This window comes from Cyphomyrmex costatus, unplaced genomic scaffold (genome assembly GCF_001594065.2).
Source record: "Cyphomyrmex costatus isolate MS0001 unplaced genomic scaffold, Ccosl1.0 scaffold281, whole genome shotgun sequence".
NCBI lineage: Eukaryota > Metazoa > Arthropoda > Insecta > Hymenoptera > Formicidae > Cyphomyrmex > Cyphomyrmex costatus.
In genome coordinates, this window is record NW_017276922.1 from 810368 (window position 1) to 822998 (window position 12631).

General features: G+C 33.0%; 1 protein-coding gene across 1 annotated transcript; it reads left to right on the top strand.

Moving 5' to 3' along the window:
• The first annotated feature begins 5296 nt into the window (after positions 1 to 5296).
• LOC108775043 (uncharacterized) lies at positions 5297 to 12247 on the top strand. The gene is made up of 6 exons (XM_018541319.1): positions 5297 to 5602; positions 7098 to 7538; positions 7642 to 7744; positions 9234 to 9627; positions 11480 to 11915; positions 12035 to 12247. The coding sequence occupies exons 1-6, from the start codon at positions 5423 to 5425 to the stop codon at positions 12245 to 12247; spliced, it is 1767 nt and encodes a 588-aa protein (XP_018396821.1). The 5' UTR covers positions 5297 to 5422.
• Positions 12248 to 12631: the final 384 nt, after the last annotated feature.

The following is a 12631-nucleotide window of genomic DNA, read 5'->3' on the forward strand; positions in this document are numbered from 1 at the left end:
TTGTTCTTTTTGACGACGGCGTATGCACTTTCTGTAACTAGTGAAAGGTGCCAGAACATTGTACGTTTTATTTGCCGGAACTTACGTCATTACAAAATAGTGCACGCATTCTATTTAAATCGAACATTTGAAAATTACTACCTATAGATCAGAAACTTTGTATATCATCTCTCAAGGCGGTGCAGCGTATAGTACGTACAGAGAAAATTAAAATAAAAGGAGAATTACTGAAGGAGAGGATGTACTTAAATTATTAAAGGAGAATGTATTTTCATCGTTAATTTCCATCTTTACGATTCTTTTTTTATGTAAACACTATTTTTTTAATAACCAATTAATCTTTGTACAAAATGTGTATGTATCAAATAGCGTTCTTTTTGAGAACTTGAACTTGCCACTGACCTATCTGTACCACGTGCACTATGACGACATTTTGAACTGTACCATGTGTACTAAAAGTACAAAAAGAATTTCTGCACGGTATTTTTAAAAAGAACATACCTATTGAATGATCGTCGATAAAAGCTCGCTTAGTAGCACTAAGCGTCACTTTTGGTTCGTATGTCCTAAATTCTAGACCTAGAGGATTGTTTGTTTGTAATTATGGAAGTAGCAGTGTCCAAGTACTCCAAGTGTTCAGACGAGCAGGCCGCTGCCTGCCCTCATGATTTGCTGATTTCGAGAGACACAATTAATCGTCGAATTTATGCATGTATGAAGCATAATAAACGGATGATTCGTGAGCGCCGCCGCCGTTTGCTATTGAAGAAGGATCCTACAATAGAATCGAGACTGAAGGAAATCAAGACAGAGCATATAAAACGTGCTGAACAAACAATGATCGATATGCTATATGTGCATTCCTGCTACGAAGAACTAAATTGTCATAGTGATGATTCATCAGTTCATACACTTTATTATTGCGATTGAAGATACTATTTTCTATTTGTATGGAGTTATATTAAGATATCCAATAGGCATATTATAAAATGATTGAATGATTTTATTGCATAAATGTAGAAGAAACAATAAAAATAACGGTCCTTTTCAGGACCACGCATTTATTCATACGAAGAATATTTCTTGTGTATCGTATTTTTGTGTGTGTGTGTGTGTAAATGTAAAACATTCTTAGTAACCCCTTCTCTCTCTCTCTCTGTCTCAATATAAAAAAATATATTTCATATTTGATCGCGTAGAAAAAGCTATATCTCCTTCTCTTGTTAAAGGACCCCGCACACGTTTTATATGGCAAAATGACCCCAGTCAAATTGCTCCATTTTGAGATATGTTGTACTTATTTTTGATTTTGAACAAATGTCTTCATTGCCATATTCACATAAAATCAATACATAAAAAGATATAGCGCTTTGAAGTTACAGAAATTATGGGTACCGTCATTCCTCCTTAAGATATATTAACTTGATGCTTTCTTTTATGTATAATACAATGTTTGTTTATTAACGTGAGTCCTCTCGCCTCTCGCATTCGACCTATTTATTTCTATCATCCTATGCTTGATCATTTCTATCAACATTCATAATTCGATTAAAGACAGTTCTGCTTGGATATTTCACATTAAGCCGATGTCGTGCATAGCCTAAAAACCATATAATACTAATTATCATATTAGCGCAACATCCCAAGATTATTGCACCAGTCTTACATGTGCAATAATATCTTAGAATCAATTCATCATCCTTATTATCCAGTTGATGAGCAATTCACATTTGATATTTGACTTGATTGCGAAATCGTGAATATATATAATCTTATTCGTATAAATAAACCCGGTTCATCTCTATCTTCATCAAATTTGAAAAATCAGAGTTGCCTCTATATCGAGCTTATCTTGAATATAATAAGATAGTGTCAGCCCTATTTGATAAATACCAAACGTTAATTTTTTTAAATAATTTATATCACATCTTAGAAAATCCTGAACGTGATTCTCATTTAATTTATTCCATACGCAATGACGTGCGAATGTCTGATGGACCTTATACTGAGCTGCGTTCAGAATCATCATCTGAGTGTTTCAGATGTCGTGTTATCCTTGTTTATCATTCGTGAACAATAAGGATAAAACAATATCTAGTTGCATCCGGACGAGAGATATGATTCTGAACGCACTCCTTATGTCATGTGAGTAACCAGTTCTATATAAAAAACGTGCGGAACCCTTTACCATTATAAGGTAAATGTATCAGTTAATGGACATATGAATTAATTGTTGGACAAAGCGATAAAGCATTTCAAATATAAAGTTTTTAATGGTATGTGCGAGTCTATTAATTTGTTATTAAATGTTTACAAACAACAAATTTATTTAAAGTCACACATATCATTAAAAGCTTAATATTTAAAATTTTGTACCCCTTTATCCAACTATAATTGGAGATCATGTCTGCTAACTGTCCACTAACTGGTACATTTACCATATAAATATTAAAATAAGTATTCACACATCAAAGCATTTAGCATGTATATAAAATCGAGCTATTTATTGATTTGTATAAATATATTGTTTTTCATACTGTGCTTTTTGCCATAAGAAATATTACGGAAATTATACCGTGACAGGAAGTAACGTTGATTCTATGCGAATATATTCGAAAATTGGAGACTATCGCGTGACTTTTATTGGGAAGATTTTCTTCTCATGCAACATTATTCCGTAAAAATCGGGATAATATGCAAGGTAATCTTCGAAACATCGTATTCTTTCTTGCTGCAATCATTTCTGCATGAAGGTATATCGCACATATAGAACATATACGGAATGAATTATTTAATGATAAATTCCTAATTACAAATCGTAAATACGCGATAATAAAAGCTTTTTTGAACGCGGCAATGGGCGGGAATTGATTATAATTCGTCTGCAGAAAGTAATATGAGATAAAATTATACTTTGTTTATTACTTATCTGTCTACTTTCATACAATATTTGCTAAGAATCAATTAAAATAAAACTCTTGATGCTCTATCGATAGAGCGAATAAATTATTTTTCTTTTTGCTCTCTCGTACATTTATTTTTATGTCCATAGTGATCATATATTTTCTTAGAGAAAATGAAGAAAACTGACAATTTTAGAACCTTATTTCCAAATATTTTGAATTGTTATTTAGTTTGTGACTTATATTAGATGAGAGAGATGACTTACAGGTAAAACAGATTATTATGATAATCAAAATAGTGCAAGTTTGATTATTAAAAGTTACTTTTCAATTAATCATGACTATAATTTTGATGTCATTTCGACATTACTGTGACTTTGTTGTTCTATTTGGGCTAATTGCACTTATATAAAAACAAACATTTATTGATTATTGTTTTCGTAAATACTCGCTTATTTGTGCGACATTAAACATTGCGGAAGGTTAATAGAAACGATCGAATTTTTTCAAACATTATTAAAATATTTAAAATAAATGATTGAATTTTAGAAAGATATATAAATAAATCTAAAGTATACAGTTACTAAAATAAACAATTATCCTTTATAATAAAAGACAAATGTTTACCGTGTCGTTTGCCGTTTACGTCGCGTTGATTTCCATTATACGTATAATCCTGATAATATTCTATAGTATTCTTGAGCATTTACTAAAAGAAACAGTCATTAAAAAAAAAAAGACATTATTTGTAAAATTATTAATTTTTCCAGTTGAGAGGAAACAAACGCATCGAAATGCTGCTAGGTTTTTGTTCTGTTATATTTTCGTCCGGTCGGGATCGAATGTGAAAAGCAGAGTAGAACCCGGTGAAACTCTTAACGATCATGAAACTTATAGGCACGAACGCACACGCAAGCATGCATGCACGCAAGCGGGCACGCACGCATGCACGCACGTACGCACGCACGGCACGCACGCGGCCACGCACGCGGGAATTGTCGGCCATAAGAACTATACAGTTGAATGTACGCACGCGAGCACGCACGTAAGCACCTGCACGCATGCACACTTCGCCTTAATGCGAGCCTATCGTGCCGCGGAACGACTTCGTCTTTCGATCCAACGCTACCCGCGCTTCCTTGCGAGAAATATAATGTAGACGATTACAAAATAAACGTATAACGATGGAACGCCTATTCACGAATTTGAAGTGTTCAGAGAACTCTCCAAATTTTGTCAGAACATTCTCCTGATATTATTTCTATTTACTACGCGAGAAGTATTACTAATTTTGAACGTAAATCAAACAGTATTACTGATTTTAACTGTTTTATTCTTGTTCTTTATTGAGAATTTTTAAGTATGAATGTATTGCTGTATAGATCTAAGGAAATAATTATTAACAGAATTATATTATGAAGTTAATATAAAATATATAATTATAATATGATTGTGAAGGACTATCCGAGCTTAATTAAGTTGACGTGTGCGTTAGTTTAAAGTAAAATCGTATAAAATATAATTTAAACAATATTGAATATTCGAACGTTTCGATAACCATTAATTTCAGTCTTCCTCAGTGAATGCAAATTAAAATTAATTTCTTCTCATCCTATAACATATATGTTAAGGAAATATATCAATACGTATGATTTGATCGAATATTTCAATGATTATTACAAATTTTAATTTACATGCGCGTAAAATTATAGAAATAGTAAAGAGTAGTTTTTAAACACAATTCATTTTTAATGCAGAATAATAATGTAGGAAATTTGCATATAGAATAAATGTGGATTTACTAAGTTCACTTTAGACACAATTTTAATATATAATTCAGAATTTAGAATAGAATTTTATTTATATCTTCATGTAATGTAATACAAAAAAAATTCAAGGAATTAAAATAACACGTGCACATAAAATTACATACATTACATCTATCGATATAATGTACAATAAAATAGAGAGTGATAAGAAAAATATTTTATAAAATTGAGATAAATACATATAACAACATTTATAATCGATAAATCATAGTACTATGCGATATTAAAATAGGACGGCATATAAAGGAATTCTGTCTAATTGGAATTTTCTTTGAAATTTTGCTAGAAATTACGAATCGAGTCCGACACGTGTATTACAGCAATATATTCAAGATATGCGATTACAAGAATTATATCTAATGAGATATTCCGGTCGAGATTCAATTATTTATTCCATACGGCAAGGTGTAACGTACCTAGAATACAGAACGCTGAAGCGCTTCGGGACGTTTGAATTTGGCGCGCGAACACGAGCCAATACTCGGTGGACAGCCATGCTAACTTGGCTCTGTGGTGTTCTCCCGACAGTCCCGACTCCGGCGATGTTTGTGCGTACCTGGCACCACTACGGTCCCACTGTCGCGTTCACCGTCTCTGTCATCGTTTGAGAAGGTTCCGCGACCAGGGCACTACCGCACGGTGCGACAGCGTCCCGACAATACGAGCGTGCCCGTCCGATCTTTACGCGACATGTCAAGTCAAATATGTCTAAAGTGGAACAGTTTTCTCAGCAATATCGCCACCAGCTTCGAGAGCCTGTGGGAGGAAGAGGGTCTGGTGGACGTGACTCTCGCGAGTGACGGACAGTGCCTCACTGCGCACAAGGTGATACTCTCGGCCAGCAGTCCCTTCTTCAAGAAGGTCTTCCAGGTAAGCTTGTCGAGGTCGTCCTGGATCGTGATTATCCCTGAACGGCATTATGAGACCAATCGTCGTTGGACGCTTCTTCGTCGCTCGTCCGGAACTTGTCCTCGCGTGTTGTCATGCCCTCGACAATTGGCGGGTAAAACGACGCGTTTGTCAGCTGTCGCGTATATAGCCTTCGGAGCACTCTCGCATCGAGGTTAGAAGACTATTACTGCGACTATTATCGAGATAAACCTAACGATTATTGAATACATGCGGCTATTAGCTATTTGGCTCTGTGTCTCTTTAAGTGGAACAATTTTCTTGCTTATCTTGAATTTTGTCAGCGAATGGTAATGTATCTCTTTCTTTTCTGTTTCTGGAGGCGATACATTGTTTTATTTGATAAACTGTCAATAATATAATAGATTTAAAACTCGCAGTAATGCAAAATGCTAATTTTAGTATTTACGAGTTTTATTTATATTTCATTTTTCCTCTGTGAAAATGATAATAAAAGTAGTTCTGATTAAGAAACAACTATTCTTTTATCATATATAATTAAAAAAGGGAGTAATTCTTGAGTATTTCTTTCTTCTAATTGTGAATCAATATAAAATAATAAAAAAGTAATATAAATAAGTGACTCTTAAAATAAAAATAAATATTAATAAAAAGGGCAACAAGCCAAAGTAAAATACAAAAACAACAAACATATAAAACTGTTAAAAATTAAAATAAATAATAATAGGCTCTGTAAGAATAAACAAATTAGGACAATTGAAGGGCTAGTTATACAATAAAGAAATGTAAGGTAATCAAATCAGGTATACAATAACATTTTAATTAATTTAAAAACATAAAAATAATAAACATTTTGACGCCAATCGGGTCATTCTCAATGTTTCAGTAAATACATTATAATTAAAACTATTAGAAATCTATAAAATATATGGTTTTCAGTATTCTTCATGTCCTGTATTGTAATGTTACGAATCAATAAATTAAAATAGTCAAATTAGTCGTAAAAAATTCTTGGCTTTATTATTATATGTAATTGGCTCTTGACCCGTCAATTGTCCTAATTTGTCAATATAAAATATTTTTATATTTTACATAGAAACATGTGTTTTATATTTCACAAATTTTATAAGTATCTCTTATACTATATGAATCCCTTAGTTGCCAAGTCTGCTTTATAAGCATAAGACTTATGCTTATAAAGCAGACTTATGCCACTTGTCAACTAAGGAGTTCATTTATTATACATATATTATTAATTTATTGTCATAAACAATACTAATATTTTTAAAACATACATTTTTATCAGAAAATTGCTTATTATTTGTCTATGATAAAGTTGAAATAGTTAATTAATGAATTTAAAATTAAGAGATGATTTATTAAAAAATTTAAAGAAATGACAAATCTGATGAATACAAATTTGACGGATTAATTTATAATAGATTAATAATTTGAATAATACAGTGTCTAACAGTTTTATTCTTTTATTTTATAGACAAACCCATGCCAACATCCAGTTATAATACTTCAGGATGTACACTTTAGTGAATTGGAGGCATTATTAATATTTATATATAAAGGAGAGGTAAATATTGAACAAAAGAATTTACCAGCACTCTTGAAAGCAGCAGAGACATTACAAATTCGCGGCTTATCTGGTGGAGATATCTTTGCAAAGGAGTCTTACAAACGACTAGCTGAGTTAGAACAGGCTGTGGCTGAAGATGTGCCGCTGAATAAAGAAGAGGCACCTAAAAAGAAACAAAAAGTTAGCAAACAACAAAATAATTCTATCTTGGAAAAAGCATTAACACCTAAAATATCACAATCGGAAAATACAAATGAATCTGCTGCTAGTGATCAAAGTGGGAAAGACGGAGAGTACATGTTGCCAGAAACGTTACCTAATCCAGTATATCATCGATTGGAGATGAAAGTTAGTTCAGAAAATAAGATATTGGCGTAACAATAATAAAATAATTGTATGTCACGTACAGTTGCGTGTATAAAATATAGCATTCAATCTAAACGCATTTCAGATAGAACCATTGGAAATGGCAGTAGACGATCTCCAGAAAAGATCTCCGTTAGATAAGGATCCAGAGGAAAGGCTAGATACAGGACAAGCAGATGGGAATCAAGGTTAGTGCTTTATATAAACTAATTAGATTTTTATTTTATGCAATTTGGTATGCATTATATGATAGTTGTATAAATAATCAGCTCTTATATATTACATTTTATGTTTTTCTGTGTTACAAAATAATGTATTACTATTTACTAAATGAAACACTGAATTTTCTTTCTTTGCATTTTCACTGCTGTATTGTTGCTAATGTCTTTGTTTTTCACATTAAATATAAATCCATTAAATTAGCTTTTTGAAGATATAACTTGCATACATAAACATTTTTAAGATATTATTTGTTAATATTGTTTAATTAATGATTTTTAAAGGTATTTGAAAATTGTATTTTTTATTTAAAATTTAATTGTGGATTATTATATTTATTTATTGGAATTTTTCAGTTTTCAACATTAAAAATTTTGTATTTAATGCATAATTGCAAACACTAAAATTACACTTTAATATTTTCTTATGATACTAGCACTAAAGAAAGTGTCATTAAATTGGAACATTCTATAATTAAAAGAAAGTCATTTTTTCTTTTTTGTGATAATTCTCTGAATTTATAAATCAGTTTGTTAATACGTATATTATGATTTTTATTAGTAATTGAATACATTAAATTTGATAGATATATATGAGATATTATTAATCTGTATGCACAAAAAAGTTTTATTAAAATAATAAGTTTTAATCTAATGCAGATATAATTACATTTTGCTTTTTCGGGAGAAATCAAATATCAGCTATCATTTTAGCATATATTATTTCATCTATTATTAAAAATCTACTCTATTTTCATTATCACATATAATTAATATTATCACATGCACAAATGCTGTATACATTTGTGTACACAGTTTCATTGTCTTTGCGTATGCCGGTGGCTACTGTAGTATCAAAGCTTTTTCTTTGGTACTGCAGATCGTGGCTTTTTCGAATATTCTGTTCGCTTTCACCGCATATTCTGTTCTGCTCGTTTTGGCGCGCCACGTTTTCTTTATTTGCTGTACTGCAATGGCTCCGTGTGATGAAGTAGAGACAAAGATTGCGTGCACGAGTAAAGAGAACTCTATCGAAAAGACAATGAGAGCGACGTAATTGGTGCAAATGATAAATGTCCCTATAGCTCATTGCATTGTAGCAAAAGTATTTCGCGGAATATTTGATACGGAAGTATATCGTTATAGTTATCTTGAAGCGTAATTGATTTGTAATAACTGCAATTTATATAAAAACTAATAGTAATTATTGCGATTTTAATTTCTGTAATTCAGAGATTTTATGAAAATGAAGCCGGTTTCGGCATCACGCTTCGATCGGCGGTGCATAAACGTATGTGCGTGCATGCGTGAGCAGTGCATACGTGAGATGGAAGATGCGTGATCCGTCCTTCATTATATTCTTTAATGTACACTCGCTCGCATTTTCTTTATTGTGCGCGTAATTCACGTGTGTGGAGCAGTCCGTGTCTAAAGCGCGCTGTGCTGATATGTGTGGCAGGGTCTGGGAACAGTCCTGCTGAAGACATTTCCGGTTTATCTGGCTTGTCCGGGCTAAGTGGATTCTCGGATGTCAAACCGCTGCTTTACTCGTATCAGCATCTACCTTACGCCGATCTTCTACCAAGTCCGGACATAATCTCAACCTGGGCGTCATCCCGACCGATGGATCATTTGGCCTGCGACCTCATGAAAATCCTCTTTACGCCGGAAGAGAGGATTCTCTGCAATGTTAATGGCAAGATGGGCAAGCAACAGTTCGATAGTAACAAGATACATTTAATTCGGGAGGTCCTGTTGCACTTTAGTGGCATAGCGCCTAACAGCATCGAGTGGGAGGAGGCTTGGAAGAATTGCGTAACCAAAATCGACACTAGTAATAGAGGCTTGAAAAGGTATCTGTTTCAGAGACGATCGGTCTACACTCAATGACTAGGGCGTTTTAGGTCAGGGGTCAAACGGAAACGTTTCCACTGGCTGGAATAGGATCGTTCTTGTAAACCCGTCACCCCGTTCGTTCTCACACAAGCGTCGTAGGACGACTCGTTCCTCGCTTGTTCCTCTTTGGTATGAGCTTTCGCGCTTTATATTTAGGACACTGTAAAAAAACAATTGATGTAAGTAGACAGTAAGATCACGCGCGTGTAGCATGTAGCTAGGGGAAGAAGAGATGGATGGTCAGCCGACATGGTTAAAATCGCAGATTTAAAGTGCAATAAAATTGGAACATGCACTCTTCGATTCATGGTGACGTTTCTAGGCTATAGATTTCGGGGTGACAGGGTGATTAGAAAGAGCATTATAGACGCGATCGAATTATTTATACGCTTCAGGTTCACCACTCGGCGTGATGGGTGGCGGACAATCGAATAATTCTAAGCCTTCCTCGTAGTTTCTTTTTTATTTTCATTTTATCAAGGAAAATTTTAAAATAATAATTTGATCTCTTCTCCCATCCTACATTTTTTTACACTCGCACATCGTGTGTTTAAAGAATCTCCCTGCTTCTCTCACAATGCGTTCACGAGTAAGATCGATTATTCTTCTACCTGTGTATTTTGTTTCACGTATAGCACCTTGAATAACATTCCTTCTTACTTTTTAGTTACAATTCATGTGAGAATTCGCTTTTACAATAAAACGTGGTACGATGTTATTAAAAAGTTGGCGTATATCAGAGAGACACGCGAGTCTCTCTTTCTCTCTTGCACTCGAATATACACATCACGTACTCGCTCACATGCATTCTGATACATGAATAAGATGCGCGTGTATATATGCATTCATTATGCGGAATTGTATGGTATATACACGGGCGTGCAAACGCGGCACACGTATCCAGTTAGAGGTATACGTATGGTATATGTATGTACATATATGTACAAGTATACGTTTTGGTCGTGTTGATCACGTGCGTGCGTGAACGTGCTGCACGACCACGGCAGCTCTGTGTACACTTAAAGAAAAAAAGAACTGTAGCTCTTACAACAAGAATAGTGATTTAAGACATGCTTGTAGAGTATTTAAATCGCAGCAAAGATACATTCAGCATGTACTACGAACTATTAGAGTCTACGTTGCGAATCTACGTGCAATTTCCATCGCACGTTCTTTTCTCAAGACTCGCGCGAAAGTGTTCTTTGATCTCCGTTTTACTTGTAAAGTCGTGTTTTTTTTTTTGTTTCGGTTGCGCGGTACAAGCGTTGATCATTGGAGCACACCGACAGCTTCGAAACGATATTATTTAAATTAATATTATTGTAGACAAGACAAACGACTGGTCGCAAATAAACATATTTTACATTTTTAATTGTCTTCTTATTTTTGATATATTATATTTATCGTATATTCCTTTGTTCATCATATATCTATGATAATGAAAAAATAAGTTTTTCGTTTTTTAGTATTAGAGTAATAACTTTTCAATCTTTTTACAAATAACATATGTAAATATTTTTCATACATATGCTTTACATTATAAGTATTATTTCAAGTTACAATAGAATTAAGAATAACGTAATAGCAGCGAATAGATAATATTATTTAAAATAAAAATAATAAAGTTTAATATATACTTGTAAATACTGTTTCTCTATTTTTGTATTGCAAGTGGAAAATCATCAAGTCAAGGAATTACTATTGAGTATATTATATTATATTATACTATTATATCTTATTGATTACATGATGTCTAACATTCAATTTACGCATTAAATTCCGTTTATGAAGAAACAATTCAAATGGTAGACTGAAATTCTTTACAGGATCGTCGAAGCCGATTGTGACAGTAATAGCCGAAGCTCGTCATACTTTCCCAGATCCAGAAACGTACAGGAGAGATTCTCTCGCAGTTGAACGAAGCTCGTTGTGGAATGTCTCAAAAATATTGAAGGGACCATTATCTGATTTACCGAATTATTCTCGTGCTGAACAATCATTAGATCAACCGGAATCTTCGAATTTTTTGAGACACAATTCTGGAGTTCTGCAACCTAGTTTTCCTGCGTTTGTCGAATCCTATAGTACAGATACACCGGAAGAAATTTTAAAAGGTGGACCAGCATATCCACCGTTTCCTTGTCCTTTCTGTGATAGGGCATATACGAGTTGGGGCTTCCGCAGAAGGCACATAAAAGCTGTGCACACTATTTCTCCATCTCTTACTTGCAAATGGTGTTCACAAGTGAGTTTGTAGAGTTCTTTGATTTATTTCAAAATAAAAAACAAGTTGAATTGTATGTCACATTTGCATTTATATGACGGGTAAGATCTTATTTTTATAATTATCTTATACATATATAGATTCTCCCTACGCACGCTGCTTGGAGACGGCATGTGATATCAGCGCATAATTTATCAGCCAGTGACGCACATAATGGTCTCTTAATTTTGGAAGAAGCACATATGGTCCTGCAAATAGCGCGTCCTACCAAATTGGATACATTGGTTAATATTATTAAGCAAAGTTCGCAACAAAACTGTGGTCATGATAGCACTCAGTCTGATAAAGATTAAGTAATGATTATCACAGTTTAAATTTTTATATATCAAGAAATTATTTACATTCCTAATTTTTTAATAAAATTCATATTGTTGATGACACACATCGTCATGTTCGAAGCAAATGCAAATTTATTTTTTTATATTTAAAAAAATGTAAATAATTATATAAATATAATAAACATATTTTTAATATATATACATAGTGTATATAATAAATATATATATATATATATGTATATATGATACTTTGATTTATATGTATATTTGATCTATGATCGCAAATTACATTATTTATTATGTTTTGTATCAGGCTGCCAGCAATTTATTTTTAGTAATTTTTTAAAAAATAATCTAAAAGTATTGTATATTTCTAAGATTGAATGTATACGAACATGA

Bases quoted from the DNA above. Each gene is read 5' to 3' on its own strand.
- LOC108775043 (XM_018541319.1), top strand. From the start codon at position 5,423: ATGTCAAGTCAAATATGTCTAAAGTGGAACAGTTTTCTCAGCAATATC. The intron at 7,745-9,233 runs GTTAGTGCTTTA...TATGTGTGGCAG, and splicing joins ACAAGCAGATGGGAATCAAG to GGTCTGGGAACAGTCCTGCT. The intron at 11,916-12,034 runs GTGAGTTTGTAG...ATACATATATAG, and splicing joins CTTGCAAATGGTGTTCACAA to ATTCTCCCTACGCACGCTGC.